Genomic DNA, 19,102 nt, shown 5'->3' on the forward strand with positions numbered 1-19,102 from the left:
GAAATGTGGAGACGACGTTACAGTCAAAACAACAATTAACATATTGAGTGCCTGGAGAGATTAAGTGGTTGCAAAGCAACAAATTTTACGATATTTGACAGTGATTATAAACCTGATTCTGATCATCTTGTCCCGAATTTATAGGTACATACGGGAGTTAGAAGAGATGTAGGTTGATGGAATCCTGTGACGGATTCTAACTCATGACAACAGAGATCTGATGCCCTTTCGTCTGGAAAGGAACTTGTACCGATGATAACTTCCACCTCTTTCCCCTGCCCCATCTGCCACAAAAGTCAACAGGCTTCAATGAAGTCCATTCGCTTCCCTTGCACCAGTACAACTCAGCCTGCCGTCCCGAATCACTCGCCCCCGACCTGGCACCGCGCCCCGCTCCACCCGTACCCGTACAATGGGCTCAGGTCCCCAGCGCCCACCCGAGCGATAACGGAATAAAACTAACGCACCTTTCTCAGCAACGCGGGGCCGCACCGCACCATGGCAACCACAACCGGAATCTGTCCGTCAGAGCTTCCGCCTCCTCCAAACCTTCATCCGTTTACTGAGGGAAACCAGAGGCATTCACTTATTGCGATCTCCTGATTAAATAATAAAACATTCGCGCTGTACGGTGTGTTAATTTCAACAACACGATCAAGCCAAAGAGCTCGAGAAACGCGTATAATTGTCAAGGAACGTCGTTGGTACATCATCTTAAAATTCCGGGGAAGCTGCACACTTTTTAATTAGTTCCACTTTCGATGATCAGTGTGATGGCGGGAGATACTTTCCGTCCTCATTCCGCATAAAAGGGAAAGCTGCATATTCTGTCCAAGTACTCTTGAACATGAATACGCAAAGTCTTATAATAATCGGCAACTACAAGTGAACGGATGGTTTAGCATTGCAGCACTAGGATATATATAAAAAAACTAGGAGCAAAGTGATCTTTTTTTTAGTTCATGGGTCAATGTTGTAATCTGTTTCCAGGAGTAAATACTTTTGAATTTAGATATTAAGATTAAGTGTGGTACAGGCTGAAATTTTAGCTTCTGTACCAAAGTTAGTAATATCCGACACATTTACTGAAGCACTCAAATTAAAACAATCATTTTCAGAGTTAATAGCACTCACTCAATGCTGACAGAGTGACTGTAGGTGATGAAATCTGGAGCAAAAAAACCGCTGGAGAACTTAACAGGTTAGGCAGCATCTGTGAAGAGAGATGCACAATTAATATTTTTGATCGAGACCTTTCATCTATACTCTTTTAATCTCTCATTCAATGTCCGCATGAAAGGTCTGGGCCTAAAATTCATTTTCCTCCATAGATATTGCTGAGTTCTTCCACATTTCCAGGCTTGTAACTCAATATCTAAATTCAGATAACATATTTTAAAATATAGAGTGATAGATTCATAGAACACTACAGCACAGAAACAGGACCTTCAGCCCATCTATGTAGTTGGGAGCTGAAAGTCCAAGGTTACACATTGTATCGGAGGGATGGGAGGGTAGGCAGGGAGGGTGGCATGGCTCTGCTAGTAAAGGATGGCATCAAATCAGTAGAAAGTCATAGGATCGGAAGATGTTAATCCCTGTGGGTTGAGTTAAGAAACTGCAAGGGTAAAAGGACCCTGATGGCAGTTATATACAGGCCTCCCAACAGTAGCTGGGATGTGGACCACAAATGACAATGAGAAATAGAAAAGGTGTGTCAAAAGGGCAATGTTATGATAGTTATGGGAGATTTCAACATGCAGGTCAATTGGGAAAATCATATTGGTAATAGATCTCAAGAGAATGAGTTTGTTGGATGCATGGGAGATGGCTTTTTAGAGCAGTTTGATTTTGAGCCTATTGGGATCAGCTATACTGGATTGAGTGTTATGTGATGAACTGAGGTGATTAGGGAGCTTAAGATAAGAGAACCCTTAGGAGGCAGTGATCACACTATGATTGCGTTCAGCTTGGCACCTGATAGGGAGAAAGTCTGACGTAGCAGTATTTCAGTGGAGTGAAGAAAATTACAGTGGTATGAGAGAGCAGTTGACCAAAGTAAACTGGAAGGAGATGCTGGCAGGGATGACAGCAAAGCAGCAATGGCATGAGTATCTGGGAAAAATGGGGAAGGTGCGGGATGGATGTATGTTGAAAACAAAGAAATACTCAAATAGCAAAACAGAATGACCATGGCTGTCAAGGGAAGTCAAAACTGATGTAAAAGCAAAAGAGAGGGCATATAACAAAGCAAAAATTAGTGGAAGACAGGAATGAGAAGCTTTTAAAAACCTACAGAGAGCAACTAACAGAGTAATTAAGAGGGAAAAGATGAAATATGAAAGCAAGCTAGCAAACAATATCAAAGTGGATAGTAAAAGCTTTTTCAATATGTAAAAAAAATAGAGAGGTGAGAGTGGATACAGGACTGCTAGAAAATGAGGCTGGATAAATAACAACAGGGGGCAAGGAGATGGCAGATGAGCTAAATGAGTGTTTTGCATCAGTCTTCACTGTGGAAAACACTAGCAGTATGCCAGATGTTGAAGGATGTGAAGGAAGAGAAGTGAGTGCGGTTACTATTATAAAGGAGAAGGTGCTCAAAAAGCTGAAGGACCTATGTCACCCGGGCTAGATAAACTACACTCTAGGTATCTAAAAGAGTGAGTCGTAGATATTGTGGAGGCATTAGAAATGATATTTCAAAAATTATTGGACTCTGTCAAAGTGCCAGAGGACTGGAAAATTGCAAATGTCACCCCACTCTTTGAGAAAGGAGGAATGCAATAGAAAGGAAATTATAGATCAGTTAGCCTGACCTCAGTTGTTGGGAAGACGTTGGAGTCAATTGTTAAGGATGAGGTTATGGAGTACTTGGTGATAGGAAAAAGTCAGAATGGTTTCCTTAAGGGAAAATCTTGCCTGATAATCCTGTTGGAATTCTTTGAAGTGATTACAAGTAGGGTAGAAAAAGGAGATGCAATGGATGTGGTATATTTGGATTCAGAAAGCCTTTGACAAGGTGCCACACACGAGGCTGCTTATCAAATTAAAAACCCATGATATTACAGGAAAATTACTGGCCTGATTAGATCATTGGCTGATTGGTAGGAGGCAGTGAGTGGGAATAAAAGGATCCTGGTCTGGTTGGCTACCACTGACTAGTGGTCTTCCGCAGGGTCGGTATTCCCCGATACCTCTGTTCTACTGCTCTCCTCAGTGCCCTACCGCTCACTGTGTAAGACCTACCCTGGTTGGTCCTCCCAAAGTGCAACACCTCACACTTGTCTGCATTAAATTCCATCTGCCATTTTTCAGCCCACTTTTCCAGATGGTCCAGATCCCACTGCAAGCTTTGATAGTTCTCCTCGCTGTTGGGGGTGGGGGCGGACCAGGACCCCCAATCTTGGTGTCATCTGCAACTTTACTGATCCGGTTTACCATATAATCACCCAGATTGTTGATGTAGATGACAAACAACAATGGATCCAGCACTGATCCCAGCCACACATCACTAGTTACATTTCAATAATCAGAGGCAACCATCTACAACCACTCTGTCTTCCGTGAAGCCAACATCAAATCCAATTTACTACCTCAGTTTGAATGCCAAGCAACTGAATCGTCTTGACCAGCCTCCCAAGCAAGACCTTGTCAAAGGCCTTGTTAAAGTCCATGCAACAACATCCACTGCCTTGCCTTCATCAATTTTCCAGGTAATCTCCTCAAAAAAACTCTATAAATATTGGTTAGACACAATTTACCACACACAAAGCTAAGATGATTATCTCTAATCAGTCCCTGTCTATCCAAATACCTATATATCTGGTCCCTTAGATTAGAGTACCTTCCAATAATTTACCCATTACTGACGTCAGGTTCACCAGCCTATAATTTCCTAGATTATTCTGAGAGTCTTTCTTAAACAATAGGACAACATTAGCAATTCTCAATCCTCCAGCACCTCTCCCATGCCCAAGGATATTTTAAATATGTCTGCTGGGGTCCCTGCAGTTTCTGCACTAGCTTCCCACAAGGTCTGAGGGAACACCTCGTTAGCCCTGGAGATCTGCCTGACAGCAAAACAGCAAACACCTCCTCCTCAGTAATCAGCATGGGGTCCAGGACCTTGCTGCTGTGTTTCTTCACATCTACAGACTCTGTGTCTGTCTCCCAAATAAACACAGATGCAAAAACTAAATCAATTTAAGATCTCTCCCGTATCTTTAGGCTCCATGATAGATTACCACTCAGATATTCCACAGAACCAATTTTGTCCCTTGCTATCCTTTTATTCTTAATATATACGTAGAAGACCTTAGGATTCTCCTTCACATTGCCTACTAGTGCAATCTCATGTCTTCTCTTAGCCCTACTAATTTCCTTCTTAAATGTTCTCTTTCATTTCTTATACTCCTCAGTACCTCATTTGCTCCTACCTGTCTATATCTGCTATGAGTATCCTTCTTTTTCTTAACCAGGGCCTCAATATCACGCAAAACCCAACATTCCATAGACCTGTTATCCTTGCCTTTTATTGTATCAGGAACATACGAGGGGTGATTGATAAGTTTGTGGCCTAAGGTAGAAGGAGATGAGTTATTAACTTCAAACTTTCTGCATTATCACTCAAATAGTTGAACTGCACATGCATGTAACGAGCGTGTCTTGGACCTCTAGGTGGTCCACAGCAGGGGTAATTGATAAGTTCGTGGCCCAAGGTAGAAGGAGATGAGTTATACAGCTCTTGTTGCATGCACGTGCAGTTCAACTCTGAGTGAAAATGCAGAAAGTTTGAAGTTAATAACTCACCTCCTTCTACCTTAGGCCACAAACTTATCATTCACCCCTACTGTGGACCAGTTGCTGGAGGTCCAAGATGCTGACTTCTACAAAGTAGGGATCCATATGCTTCACGACTGCTGGACTAAGTGTGTAAATGTAGGAAAAATAAGTGTGCTAGGTTTTCTAAAATTCACTCCTTCTACCGTAGGCCACGATCTTATCAATCACCCCTTGTACAAATTCTGTACTCTCAAAATTTCACTTTTGAAGGCCTCCCATTTACAAAGTACACCTTTGCCAGAAAATAACCTGTCCCAATCCATACTTGCCAGATCCTTTCTGATATCATCAAAATTTGCCTTTCCTGATTTAGAATCTCAACCTATTGACCAGATGTTTCCTTTTCCATATTTCCCTCTCCCTCTCCGCCCTTCCTTCTCCCACTCTTTCCCACACCCTCCATCCCACTTTCTCCCACTCTCTCACATGGAATGAAGGGCGTGGGAGAGAGCTGTATAACTCATCTCCACAAGGCTGCCGGTATGTCCTCTTTTTTAATGTTGGTATATTTCAAGATGTCATTATTTGCTTCCCTGAATTCACTCACTTTTGTGATCTCGTCTTTGGTAAATAATGAGAAGCACTAATTTAAGAGCTCACACGGATATGACCACACTGATCCTTTATGGGACCCATTATCTCCCTGGTTACCTTTTTTTTTGCTCTTAATGTAATTATAAAGTCTCTTAGGGAATACCCTTTACCTTATCTGTCAATGGCATCTCATATTCTATTTTTGTCCTCCTGATTTCCCTCGAAAGTCTGTTCTTACACATCTCTTATATTCCTCAAGGGATTAATTTAATTCCGAGGGTATACGCTTCCTTCTTTTTTTTTCCCTCATAAACGTGTCGAACGTGTCCTTCGCTCTTGCAAGAATATATTGGTGCTAGACTTTCCCCATCCGACATTTAAAAAGATGTCCCTTTACTTGCCAACAGACACTCTCAATCAACCTTTGTCTAATGCCATTGACATTTTATATATATGTATATACTGATGAACAGCACTGTGCTGCAATTTCCTTACTGATGTGTGACAGGTAGCAGCGGCACCCAAATAACAAAGCAGGAACATCTTCCTGAAATATAATTCATATAACTGTTAATTTTTGCAGCTTTGAATAATACCTGCTTCTGTCTTGCTTATGGCCTCCCAAAGACACTACAACATAGTTAACAGATTCGCGCCTTTGCAAGTGAGGAGACGTTGGACTTGTGCTCCTCTCGGTTTCGGGCTGGAGCACTAAGGGAAAATCCATGCGGGCGACTCCCTCCTCGCGCACCCAGATGACAGAGTCAACCATGGCATCTCTGCAAATAAAGCAACACACATCAAAGTTGCTGGTGAATGCAGCAGGCCAGGCAGGGTCTCGGCCTGAAACGTCGACTGTACCTCTTCCTAGAGATGCTGCCTGGTCTGCTGCATTCACCAGCAACTTTGATGTGTGTTGCTTGAATTTCCAGCATCTGCAGATTTCCTGTTGTCTGCAAATAAATCGTGCTTTGGGAGTAATACACACTCAGTGACCACTTCATTAGGTACAGGAGGTACTTAACAAAGAGAACACTGATTGTATGTTCATGGTCTTCTGCTGCTTTAGCCCAACTACCTCAAGGTGTGACAAGTTGCACGCTCAGAAATGCTCCTCTGCACACCATTGCTGTAATGCGTAGTTAACTGAGTTACTGCCGCCTTCCTGTCACTTCTAACCAGTCTAGCCATTCTCCTCTGGCCTCCATCATTAACAAAGCATTTTATCGCACAGAACTGCCGTTTGCTGAATGTTTATTTTTGTTTATCGTATAAGTCTCTGTAATTTCTAGAGACTGTTTGTTGTGCGTTAGAATCCCAGGAGATCGGCAGTTTCTGAGACCATACCAACCTATCTGACACCATGGATAACATTTCTTCCCTACTCTGATCTTTGGTCTAAACAACAACAGATCTTGGCCAACAACAGGAATTCTGCAGATGCTGGAAATTCAAGCAACACACATCAAAGTTGCTGGTGAACGCAGCAGGCCAGGCAGCATCTCTAGGAAGAGGTACAGTCGACGTTTCAGGCCGAGACCCTTCGTCAGGACTAACTGAAGGAAGAGTTAGTAAGAGATTTGAAAGTCTCTTACTAACTCTTCCTTCACTTAGTCCTGACTAAGGGTCTTGGCCTGAAACATCGACTGATCTTAGCCATGCCGGCCTGCTTTTATGTAGTTGCTGCCACGTGATTGGCTGATTAGATATTTGCATTAACACGTGTAAAGTGGCCACGCAGTCTATAAACTGCAGCATTCTCGTGGGCTCGGAGGAGGCATGGACATTGCTTTGGCGAAGATTAACAATTTTAATTTCACTAACTGGTTGTGGAAATCTGACGGTTAGCATCTCTTTAAACAATGCCCGCTCAATTTAGCCCTCAGCCTGGAGCTGGCGCAATGGACACCACAAACCGTTTCAACAATGGTTAGAAGACGCGAGAGGATTGTGAACTGATTTACACATCACAGATCGAGTGCCATTTCGCAGGACCATACAGTCCTCTATATCCACACAAACCCACACCACTTAGACCAGTTTCATGTAACTGTTGTGACCCTGCACCTACAAGATGAACAGAATGACAGTAGCCGCCACAAACCACGTCTTTACCACTCCACCCACCCTCGCCCCGCACTCTCCGCTTACTGTAGGGATCGCTCCGTCCGTGATTCACTTGACCATTCGTCCTCCCCAACCAATCTCCCTCCTGGTATTTATCCCTGCAAGCGGCACAAGTGTTACGCTTGCCCATTCATCTCCTCCCTCAACACCATTCAGGGCCCCTAACAGTCCTTTCATGTGAGGCAAAACTACACCTGCAAGTGTGGCTGGGTCATCTACTGTGTCGGGCGTTCCCACTGCGGTCTCCTATACATAAATGACACCGGGCATAGACTGGAGAACAGTTTTGTCGAGCATCTTCGTTCCGCCCGTAACGGGCAGGATTTCCGGTGACCAATCATCTTAAACTCCGCCGCCCATCCCCATTCCGACATTTTGGGCCATAGCATCCTTTACTGCCACGATGAGGCAGCTCTCAGATTGGAGGAGCATTACCTTATATTCCATCTGGATGATATCCATTCTGACGGCATGGACATCGGTTTCTCTAACATCCAATAATTTCTCCCTCCCCGCCCCCATCCCCACTTTTCTCCTTTTCCATTCCTCATTCTGGCTCCTCTCTTACTCAGAGGCCACAGTTTAAGAATTAGAGGTAGGCCATTTAGAACGGAGTTGAGGAAAAACTTTTTCACCCAGAGAGTGGTGGATATATGGAACGCTCTGCCCCAGAGGGCTGTGGAGGCCAAGTCTCTGGATGCTTTCAAGAAAGAGATGGATAGAGCTCTTAAAGATAGCGGAATCAAAGGTTATGGGGATAAGGCAGGAACTGGATACTGATTGTGGATGATCAGCCGTGATCACAGTGAATGACGGTGCTGGCTCGAAGGGCCGAATGGCCTACTCCTGCCCCTATTGTCTATCGTCTATTGTCTATTGTCTATTACTCCTCTTCTTCTCACCTGCCTATCACCTCTGCTCCTTCCCTTTCTCCCGCTGTCCACTGACCTCTCCTATCAGAACCTTTTTCACCTATCACCTCTCAGCATCTCACTTCATCCCTACCTTCCCACTCACCTGATTTCACCTATCACCTACCAGTTTGTAACCCCTCCTCCCAACACCACCTTATTCTGGTATGTACCCCCCTCCCCTTCCATCATCCTCTTGGCCCGACTGGTCGACTGTTCATTCATTTCCGTAGATGCTGCCTGACCTGCTACGTTCCTTCATTTTGTGCGTGTTATAATGATAATTGTGAGAAAATCTGTCCAGAATTTCTGCAACGAAAGTAACATATCGGCTAGAGAACATTCGCTTTGCTCAAATGAAAATCAAACAAAAATTGCAGATGCTACAAATCTGAAATAAAAAACAGAAAATGCTGGAAATATAGTACTCAACAGATCAGGTAGCATCTGTTGAGTGAGAAACCCATGATTAATTTTTCATATTTTTGTTTTGATCCCCTTGGTGTACCTTGATTGTTCTGATGTAAGATCCTTAAGGTATGATAGCGATTAAAAACTTTTATATAGAAATTTTCCTATAAAATTCAACCTTGAAAGAGATTGCCTCCTCTGCCCGAGTTGATGACTCAATTCTGCACAGAGTACCTCTTGAGATTACCACGTAAAAAAGTATTTTACAGAAAAGAAAAAGATTTTCTGAAATTTCGGACAACTTCTTGGACGCGACCTTTGCGGCGGTTACATTTCATCATCGATGTCATTTGCATATGCTTGTGTATGGATAGTTACGCATGTATGGATAGAGTGGTCTCTAACACAGCGTGGTCATTTTATAAGGCATTCGAGAAATAGTGAAACATAATCTGACGCAGAGGGTTGTGGGCGTACTGGAGTATAAATAAACGCGCGGATTACAGGTTACACCTATACCCAACTCCAAGGTCCAACCTTGCGTAGTACAGGGACTTCAACCTCTCGTCAGCGACCAACAACACATCCAGTGCTGTGTTGATGTAGTAGTGACAGCAGCGAGCGAGAATACATCTTGTAAGTAACCACCTGCTTCCTTTCTATAGTTTTTGGATCCGATCTAAATTTTAAGGTATACATTTAAAGTATGATTTGATATAGTCTTGTATTCTGACGAATCCGTTTTAAGTTTCACTGCAGTTCGGGTGAGACATGTAAACTTGAGTGAAGACAATAATTTCTTTGCAGGCATATACATACATGACTGCTCAAGTTACTCTCCGATTATAAAAAAGAAATAGCTGAGCAGAACTACACGGTTGTCTAACTTTAATCCATATCATTACAACTTGTCCCTTAACCTAAACTCTGATTCGTTCTCCTTCAAGAGGATGAAAGGAGACCGAAACGTTTTGCTAGCCAGAGCAAATTGGACAGGCTGGGGCTTTCTGTCCTCTAAATATAAAACTGACACTGTGGGTGATTTAAAATTATGAAATAACTATGAATATATGTCCGTTTGTACAATACCAAAACTAAAAATATAGTCACTGATTAATACAACAGAGAATTTTTTTTTGGGGGGGGGCGGTGTCAGTGATCTTCCCCCGCTAAAAGGGTGGATCATTCTGCCACAGGTAATGTTGAAGTTAAATAGTATGATAACATTGAAGAAGAAAGGAATAGGTAGCACATGTTGATGGGGTTAGAGGGCGAAGGATAAAAGGATGCTCGAAGGGAGCGTGAACTTGTTGGGCTGAATGGCAGTTTCCATGCTTTTAAGAACTGTGTAGTATTTATTGACAATGCGGTCATTATGAATATCTGGTTTGCACATTTTAATCTACACATTGTTTTTGTGTATTCTGACTTGCATTTTTTATTTAGTTTGCTACATTCGGATTTTTTTGACGTTTAGTTTTCTTTTTCCTTATCTGAACATAATTTTTGTGATGCACTTCACTTAGCAATCTTTCTAGCTTCATAGATAGGATGCCTATATCCCCGTAAAATAACATGTTTCTGGTTCAGGAAGAAAGTACTGCAGAATTAGATTCTGATTGTGCATATTCTGACCATCCTGTCACACACATCTGGTATACTTCGGGCAACGGCGCGGCGCCGAAGAAAGTATTCAGAATTATAATGTGTTTAACAAAGGTGAAAGTCACCCTCCAAAATAGAGTACACGACATTTTGCGTAACGGATCATCAAATAGCGGGGATAAGAAATGCGTGAAACATTTAGCAAGACAAGGCAGTACAGGCTGTGGCAACCTTGGCCCTGCTTTGAATTTCTTTTTGGAGAGTAAAGATAATTTCTGATTATCACATTACTTTGAAGTCTATGATAGAAGAGGGTTTTTTAAAGGCCACGACTAGTTTACATCAACATATGAAACATAAATGTAAAGAATGTGTTACGGCTAAGCGCTTAACGCTTACGTTTGGAGGATATCGAATCCACGCAGCTTTCGTGCCATCTCGAAGGGTTGAGATTCACGGTGCCTGGTCTTTTGACCACCATCGTTAGACGTGTCAGTCAGTGTGTGATCTTTCTGGAGATGGACTACTTTGTATGGAATCCTCATCTTTTTTGACCCACGCCGCACGGTCACAGAGCGATTTTATCGCCAATTTTCTCTTTTTGAAGGGTTTCTCATTCCTTTTTTCATTTGCTCCTCTTATGTGCGGACCCGCCCCTAAATTCTCCTCGCCGTTCCGTGCTGATCTGCAAATTCTCTAAGAAGTCGATAGAAAGGAAAATAAAGGCCGAGTGTTTTTTTTTGTCCCTTCCAGATTTATTTTTTCTGTAACTGTGCGAATAAAACCAAGCTGGCGGCACCGAGAAATTCGTAAATGGCTATAAACTGTAGCTGTTCAAACTGACGCACCATTCCATGAAATAAAACAACCCACAATTATCACCAGCAACATTCCGTGTAAAGTCCTTGGTACCGTCACAGAAACTGCTCCGGATTAAAGTCGTGCAGAGTCATAGAAAAGTACAGCACAGAATCTGGCCCTTCGGCCCAACTAGTTCATGCTGAAACCATTTAAACTGCCTACCCTCATCGAGCTGCACCGGGAACATAGCCCCCCATACCCTTACCATCCATGTACCTATCCAAACTTTTCTTAAACGTTGAAATCGAGCTCGCATACACCACTTGTGCTGGCACCTCGTTCCACAATCCCACGGCCTTCACGACTTGGGTAGTTTTCCATTTTTAGTTTCAATGAGGGTTCGAATGTTTTTTAAAATTCAATTTCCATCATGTTATGTGCGAACTCTCCAGTTCACTCTTTTGCCGCCGGGATATTATTGGCATTTTTCAAAGTGCATAACCTCGGGAGCTGGCTGATGCAGATACCCAAAGTCATCGTTAGTGCAGTTGTCCAATATCAATGACCGGGTAGATAGTCGGTGTCCACGGTGGCGCAGGCACCCACAGACAACGTCTGGTGTCAATGCTGGTGTGTCAATATTAGTGCGGATACTCAGTAGCAATGTCCAGTATTATCACAGTATTAACACATTGTAATTTCTACTTTCCGAGGATCCCTTGAACTCCTTCTCATGTAGGATAGTACCTTTCATGACTTGGAATCATAGGCACAGCAGTACACAACGAAAATAGCTCGTTCACTTCCATGTTTTGGTTTGCAATGTTCGATTGAACGACTGGTCAATTACTAAATCCGCCGCTGTGTTTTCCATTGTCAGCCAGTGCCGGTGTAGTATGCAGTGTGTGGGCGGTAGCTTATACCTGATGCTGATCTGGATCCCGGTGATGGTTATGGCTCAGAACAGGAACGCGGACCCACTGAGCCTGGGCGAGATTGACCCTCAGTGCTGGGAGAGCTCCTCTCTTGCCCTGGTCGAGCTCAAGAAACTGCGAGTCGCCGAAACAGTCAGCGGCCTCTGGGACTTCATGATCTTTCTGAAACTCTCGGAAAAACCCAAGCACGCTGCCCTGTTCATCGACCTGGCTCAGCTCTTCTGGGATATCTACGTGGACTGCGTGCTGTCGCGATCTCATGGACTGGGCAGAAGGCAGATCGTAGCAGGATATACATTCCGGTATCCGCAGTACTCAACAGGTACGGTGCCGTGAAAAATCCGTGGTAGCTATCTTTCCTGTCAAACAGACGTTGCAGACGTGATTTTGACAGTGGAGCCCAGCAGGGACTTGGCGCTAGAACGCTGCATGCTAGTTCTGTTTTAAGAAAGACAATCGCGTTAAATGGGGCTAGGCTTCTCCACATTCAAACGCACGGGGAGAGATTTCGTTGATATGTTCCGAGTTTGGCATAGCATGATAAAATCAACAGAATTTCCTAGATTAAGAGAGAGTTACAGTAAGAGCCGCTTCGCTCTATTGCTCTGCTTTCATGTGTTGCTTTATTTGCTGCAGGCTTGGCACGCTCAAGCGACAAGGAGTTGAAGTTTTAAACATCGTCGAAGAACTCGAGTCCCGAATTACCAGCTAAAAGCAAGGCTGTCCGTTCCACCCACCGTGACAATGAATGAACACACAGATAAATATTCTTTCAATTTACCACTAAAACAGCCTCTTTTTAAAAATAACCTTGTAATCCAATATTCAAATGAAAATGAGCGGAAAGGTTTTGTTTTATTGAATCCGCGACTGAAATTAGCCGAATGCTCCACGGATGGATGAAATATATAATAGCTTATTTCACATTTCACCGAAACACTGTTCCCAAAAGTTAAGGTATAATTTCCAACCAGAGTAGTGTCTTTTCAATGTTTTCTTCTTCTATTTGTTGTGAACTAAACAGTTACCCACCCTACTGTTGAGTTTTCTCTTAAAGTCTGTGAAAGGATGTTATGGAGCCCAATTAACTCAAACAGCATCGCAATGTGGTTTCTGTTTGAAAGGGATGTAAAAGAGACTTTTTAAGGGATACCCAAAGTCTCTCGTGCTGAATGATGAATAGTTCTACCACAACCACTCAACTTCAGACCAGATTCTTTTCATTCCAAAACTATGAAATGTCCTCCTTCTTCGAAGGAGGGGCTTTCCTTCCTCCACCATCAACGCTGCCCTCACCCGCATCTCTCCTATTTCACACACGTCCGCCCTCACTCGCCTCCTCCTTCCCTATTCCCAATCCCGTTTCCCTCCCTCACCTCATCTCCTTACTTGCGTATCACCTCCCTTTGGTACTCCACCCCTTCCCCTTCCCTCTCCTGTCAGATTCCCCTTTCTCTGGCCCTTCATTGCTGTCACCTATCAGCTTCCTAGCTCTTCACTCCCCCCAGCCCCCCCCCCGCCCCACTCTCCGGGCTTCACTTATCACCTACTAGCTTGTAGTTCTTCCTCGACACCCCTACCTCTTGCTCTAACCTCCTCTTTTCTTCAGTCCTGATGAAGGGTCCTGGTCTGAAACGTCGAAGGTTTACTCTTTTCCATAGATGCCGCCTGGCCTGCTGAGTTCCTCAAGCATTTTGTGCGTGTTGTTCAGACCAGATTAGAGTCTTGGTTAAAGTACGGGCATAAGAGCTGAATTCTGTGGTTGAGGCATGAGTGACCATCCTTGATATCAAGAAAGTAGAGTCATTGTTTTGACCAGTGTAGAAATAAGCCCTTCTTGCAAATGATCTTGAGATCTTGATGGTAAATAGGAGGGGGAAAAAAGCACAAAACCAAGAAGTTGGTTGTGGCAGTTGAGAGCTAGTCAACTCAATCTCAGTACAGTAATACAATAGGCCCAGAACTCCTGGCAACATTCCTACTTCATTATAGGGTCAGAGAAAGGTTGATGCTGATGAATTAGAATCAGACTTGGTTGTTTTGTGGCAGCAGTATAGTGCAAAACCATAACATCAAAATAAATTACATATGTAAATAAATAGTTTAAATGACAGAATGATGAGGTAGTGTTCATAGCTTCATGGACTGTTCAGAAATCTAATGAAGGAGGGGAAAAGCTGTTCCTAAAGAATTGAATGTGTGTCTTTAGGCTCCTGTGCTCCCTCCCTGATGGTAGTAATCAGAAGAGAACATGTTTTGGATGTTGAGGATCTTTCGTGATGAATTCTAACTTCATGAGTTACCACCTCTTTATGATGTCCTCAATGGTGGGGATGTTTGTGCCTGTGATGTAGCTGGCTCAGTCTACAACACTCTGCAACCTTTTGCAATCTTATGCATTGGAACCTCCAAACCAGACTGTGGTGCATCAGTCAGAAGGTTACATCGATAGAAATTTGTATCCTTGGTGACATGATTAAACTCCTAACAGTGTGGAGCCACTGGCATGGCATGCCTTCTTTGTGATTGCGTCAATTTGTTGGGTGCAGAATAGATTCTCACAAGATGATGATGGCCCAGGAACTTGAAGCTGGTCACTGTTTTAATTGCTAATCCTTCAATGAGAACTGGTGTGTGTTCTCCCAACTTCCCCTTCCCAAAGTCTGCAATAAATTCCTTGGTCTTGCTTATGCTGAGTGAGGTTGTTATTATGACACCACTCACCCAGCCAATGTATCTCACTCCTATATGCCTCATCACCATCTCAGTGGTTGATATAATCTCCGACACAGATGATTACACCAAGCAACACACATAGAATGCTGGAGGAACTCAGCAGGTCAGGCAGCATTGATGGAAATGAATAAATAGTTGCTGTTTTGGGCCAAGACCCTTCTTCAGGACCCTGAATAAGGGGGGGGGGGAGAGAGAAAGGGGAAGGAGGACAAGCTAGAAGGTGATAGGTGAAGGCAGGTGGCTAGAGGAGGGGGATGAAGTAAGAAGCTATGAGGTGATAGGTGAAAAGGGCAAATACCTGGACAGTAGGAATCTGATAGGAGAGGAGAGTGGATAATGGGAGAAAGGGGAGGAGGGGCACTGAGGAAGGTGACAGGCAGGTGAGAAGATGATGTGTGGGAAATAAAGAGGAGGAACGGGGAGGGGAAAATACCAGAAGTTGGAAAAATTAATGTTCATACCTAGACGGATCATGAGGTGTTGCTCCACGAACCTGAGTGGCCTCATCATGGTAGAAGAGGACGCCATGGGCCAACATGTTGGAATAGGAATAGGAATTGAAATGGTTGGCCACCAGGAAATTCCACTTTTTGAGAATGGAGCTGAGGTGCGTGACAAAGTGGCCCCCCCAATCCAATGTAGAGGAGGCTATATCAGGAGATGACCCCAGCAGATTCACAGGTGAAGTATTACCTCCCTGGAAAGACTGTTTGGCATCATAAATGGTGATGAGGGAGTTGAATGGGCAGGTGTTGCATTTCTACCATTTACAAGGATAAATGCCAGTTGGAAGATTAGTGGGGACGAATGAATGGATAAAGGAATTACAGAAGGAGTGATCCTTACATGTCTATGCAATGTTTAGGCACCTCAGCAATTCCACCCCTATAACAACATACCTGAAATACATTCTGGCTTGATTAATGAGTGACAAGCAGCCTCTGTGTACAATGCTGGCAAATAACTTTTCCAACAAGAGTTTGCCTAATTGTATCCTTATGACATTTAAAAGTTGCTGGTGAATGCAGCAGGCCAGGCAGCATCTCTAGCAAGAGGTACAGTCGACGTTTTGGGCCGAGACCCTTCGTCAGGACTAACTGAAAGAAGAGCTAGTAAGAGATTTGAGAGGGGGAGGGGGAGATCCAAAATGATAGAAGAAGACAAGAGGCCCCCCCCCCCACCTTCTCCTATCATTTTGTATCTCCCCCTCCCCCTCTCAAATCTCTTACTAGCTCTTCTTTCAGTTAGTCCTGACGAAGGGTCTCGGCCCGAAAAGTCGACTGTACCTCTTCCTAGAGCTGCTGCCTGGCCTACTGCGTTCACCAGCAACTTTTATGTGTGTTGCTTGAATTTCCGGCATCTGCAGATTTCCTCGTGTTTGCGTCCTTATGACATTTGTCAGGTTTTCCCAACATTAGCATCTTTGGGGTTTATTGTTCACTAGGAGCTTAGCTGAAGCAAGTGCTTAATTACTGTGGCTTCCAGAATAAGTCAAAGACTAACTGGAGTAATTAGCTCAGCTCCTGCAAGTGAGCCAGTATAGACAGTGTTCTTGGACTGAAGTGTGATGGATACATTCCACATGCCTGTTTGTGGCTTGGACAACATTTAAAAAGTTACCATTATCTAGGACAAAGTAGGTTGCTATTCCATTGGCTTAAACAAACATTCTCACCACTGTCAGCATATTGTCACCACAGTATCTATAGAGTACACCCATCTGTGATAACAAGTCTTAACCAAATATCTGTGAAAGCAATTACCCCACAAATCACCTTCAGGTTATTCATCAACATACATGAAAATGTACAGTTGTTCCTTTATCATCAATAAACAGAATCATGGAATAATTCACCCAATGAAATACAGGGAGGGTGCACCTTAATTACGACAGAGTCCATTTCTTCAAGGAATACTCTATCAACCCCTTTTGTGATCAATTAGTAAAGTGTAATGAAATGCTAGCCTTATCAATGATATACAGAATCAAGAAAATAAATATTTCTATGAAGAGAACAAATATATGTATCATCAGCAGGAGATAGTCTCACATCATTGGGCTTTGACACAAAGTAATTCTTCACAGAAAACTTGCTTGGATTTAAATTTCAGTTAAAGTAATGTAAAATATCCTTAAAATCATAAAGAAAGTGCTTGATCTGATGACCTACTAAATGGGTAAAGATAGGCCACATACCTTTCATTGTCTGTCCTTGTCATGTGTTAGAAAATAGAACTTTGCCACAAAGAAGTAGGCTCTTTGGCCCACGATGTCTGTGATAACTATGATGCAAATTTAAATTAATTCCATCTATGTATATGTGATCTATATTCCTCATCCTCCGTCTGTTCATGTGTCTGTTTAAATGTCTCTTCAATATTGCTATTGTAACTTTTTCCACCACTTCCTCTGGCAGCACGTTCCAGTTCTGGTTTAAAAAAAAAACATCTATAAACTTTCCCCCTTTCACATTAAATCACTTCCCTCTAGTATGTCACAATTTCCACCCTGGAATAAAGACCATAAACATGTACCTTATGTACATTTCTCTTAATTTTATATACTTGGAGTCATAGAGCAATACAATACAGATATAGGCTCCTTAGCCTAATAACTTCATGCTGACTATATTTTCAACTTAGCTAGTTCCAATCTCCTGCATTCAGCCCATATCCCTCCAGGCTCCTCCCCTACAAACACCAATCCAAGTATTTCTTAAATATACTTCAGCTGCCTTAACCACTTCCTCTGAGAGCTCATTCCATATACTTACAACCGTCTGTGTGATGTGCCCTTTCATGGCAACTTCCATCAAATCTGCCTCAGCATCTGACGCTCCAGAAAAAAAAAACAAATCTGTCCATCCTCTCCTAATAGCTAATACTAATCCAGGCAACATTCCAGTGAAACTATTTTGCACCCTTCCCAAAACCTCTACATGCTTCCTATAAAGTGATAATTAGAATTGCACATAATACTCCAAATGTGGCCTACCAAAGTTTTATACAACCACAATCTGACTTCCCAACTTATTAAACTTATTTTTTATTTTAGCAATACAGGGCAGAGAAAGCCTTTCTGGTCCTTCAAGCTACACAACCCCAGCAATCCCGGACAAACCCGATGAACCCTAACATAATCACAGGTCAATTTACAATCATCAATTAATCTACCTGGTACATCTTTGAACTGTGGAGCACCCAGAGAAAACTCACATTCCATGGGGAGGACATAACAAGGTTTTGACCAACAAAAACAAGTATACCATACACCTTCATTATTGCCTTCTCTTCACTTTGCTATTTTGCTTGCATCCAAAAACTCCTCTGTACCACAATGCTGCTAAGGGCCCTTCCATTTACATACTTTTTTTTCTTACATTTGACTTTGTAACACCATTCCTTTGTCATGTTGACTGTGTTTTAAAATGTACTGTTTTGGATCTCCTTAGCTTTTTTAACACTTTTTAATCTATGCTACATTTACATAGTTGCATTGGTAATACAGACAAGTTCCATATATTCTTTTAATATCCTAGTCGGTGTCAGGCAGTAGAAGTAAGGCATTGTGCCACTAATCCCATATCTGTTCCTTCAATATAAGCAATCAAAACTAATATAAAAAAGCAACTTTTTATTAGTTCCTATGGAAGTACTTTACAGACAGCCTTACATTACAATTAATAAGGTAATAACATTCAATAACTCCAATGCATATCAGATGGTAATGTTATTTTTATAGACACTGTAAAGACTAAGTATATTTTGTTATTGTGCTTGTTCACTGGCCTGAGTTCACTTACACATCTTTAATCATCTTTCATTTTAAGTTTCTGTTAAAAGTTGCAAAGTGAGCCATTTAATAGTTACTTGAACATATAACAGTGAAAAGCATTTGTTTATTTAAAAATGGGATTGAGTGTCCAAAGTTGTTCTTTGTTGTGAATAAATTGTATTCATAATAGAACATACATATCTAATTGCTTATTTCTAAAGACTTTAGCTTATTATTACACTACTTATATTTCTAGTATGCAAACTGCTAAAGCAATAATCATTCCATAATTGCTGTGCACAAATGTACACAATGTCTGAGCAAGAAAAGGTTAATTATATCAGAAACACAGTATATAAGATTGAAACAAGCTATCAAATACCAAAATGATTTCTTACATTTTATTGATGTTTTCTTTATTA

General features: G+C 42.4%; 2 protein-coding genes across 2 annotated transcripts in view; one reads left to right on the forward strand and one right to left on the reverse strand.

The window, feature by feature from the left end:
- Window positions 1–679, reverse strand: part of LOC140195456 (GTP-binding protein 10-like) — a 42,239-nt gene extending 41,560 nt beyond the window's left edge. Inside the window, exon 1 of the mRNA XM_072253772.1 lies at window positions 468–679. Coding sequence (XP_072109873.1) covers window positions 468–500 — 33 coding nt within the window. The 5' untranslated portion in view covers window positions 501–679. The remainder of the gene's footprint in view (window positions 1–467) is intronic.
- Window positions 680–12,181: 11,502 nt separating this feature from the next.
- Window positions 12,182–12,881, forward strand: LOC140195712 (protein FAM237A-like). The gene is made up of 2 exons (XM_072254423.1): window positions 12,182–12,471; window positions 12,806–12,881. The coding sequence occupies exons 1-2, from the start codon at window positions 12,182–12,184 to the stop codon at window positions 12,879–12,881; spliced, it is 366 nt and encodes a 121-aa protein (XP_072110524.1).
- Window positions 12,882–19,102: the final 6,221 nt, after the last annotated feature.

This window comes from Mobula birostris, chromosome 3 (assembly GCF_030028105.1).
Source record: "Mobula birostris isolate sMobBir1 chromosome 3, sMobBir1.hap1, whole genome shotgun sequence".
Lineage (NCBI taxonomy): Eukaryota > Metazoa > Chordata > Chondrichthyes > Myliobatiformes > Myliobatidae > Mobula > Mobula birostris.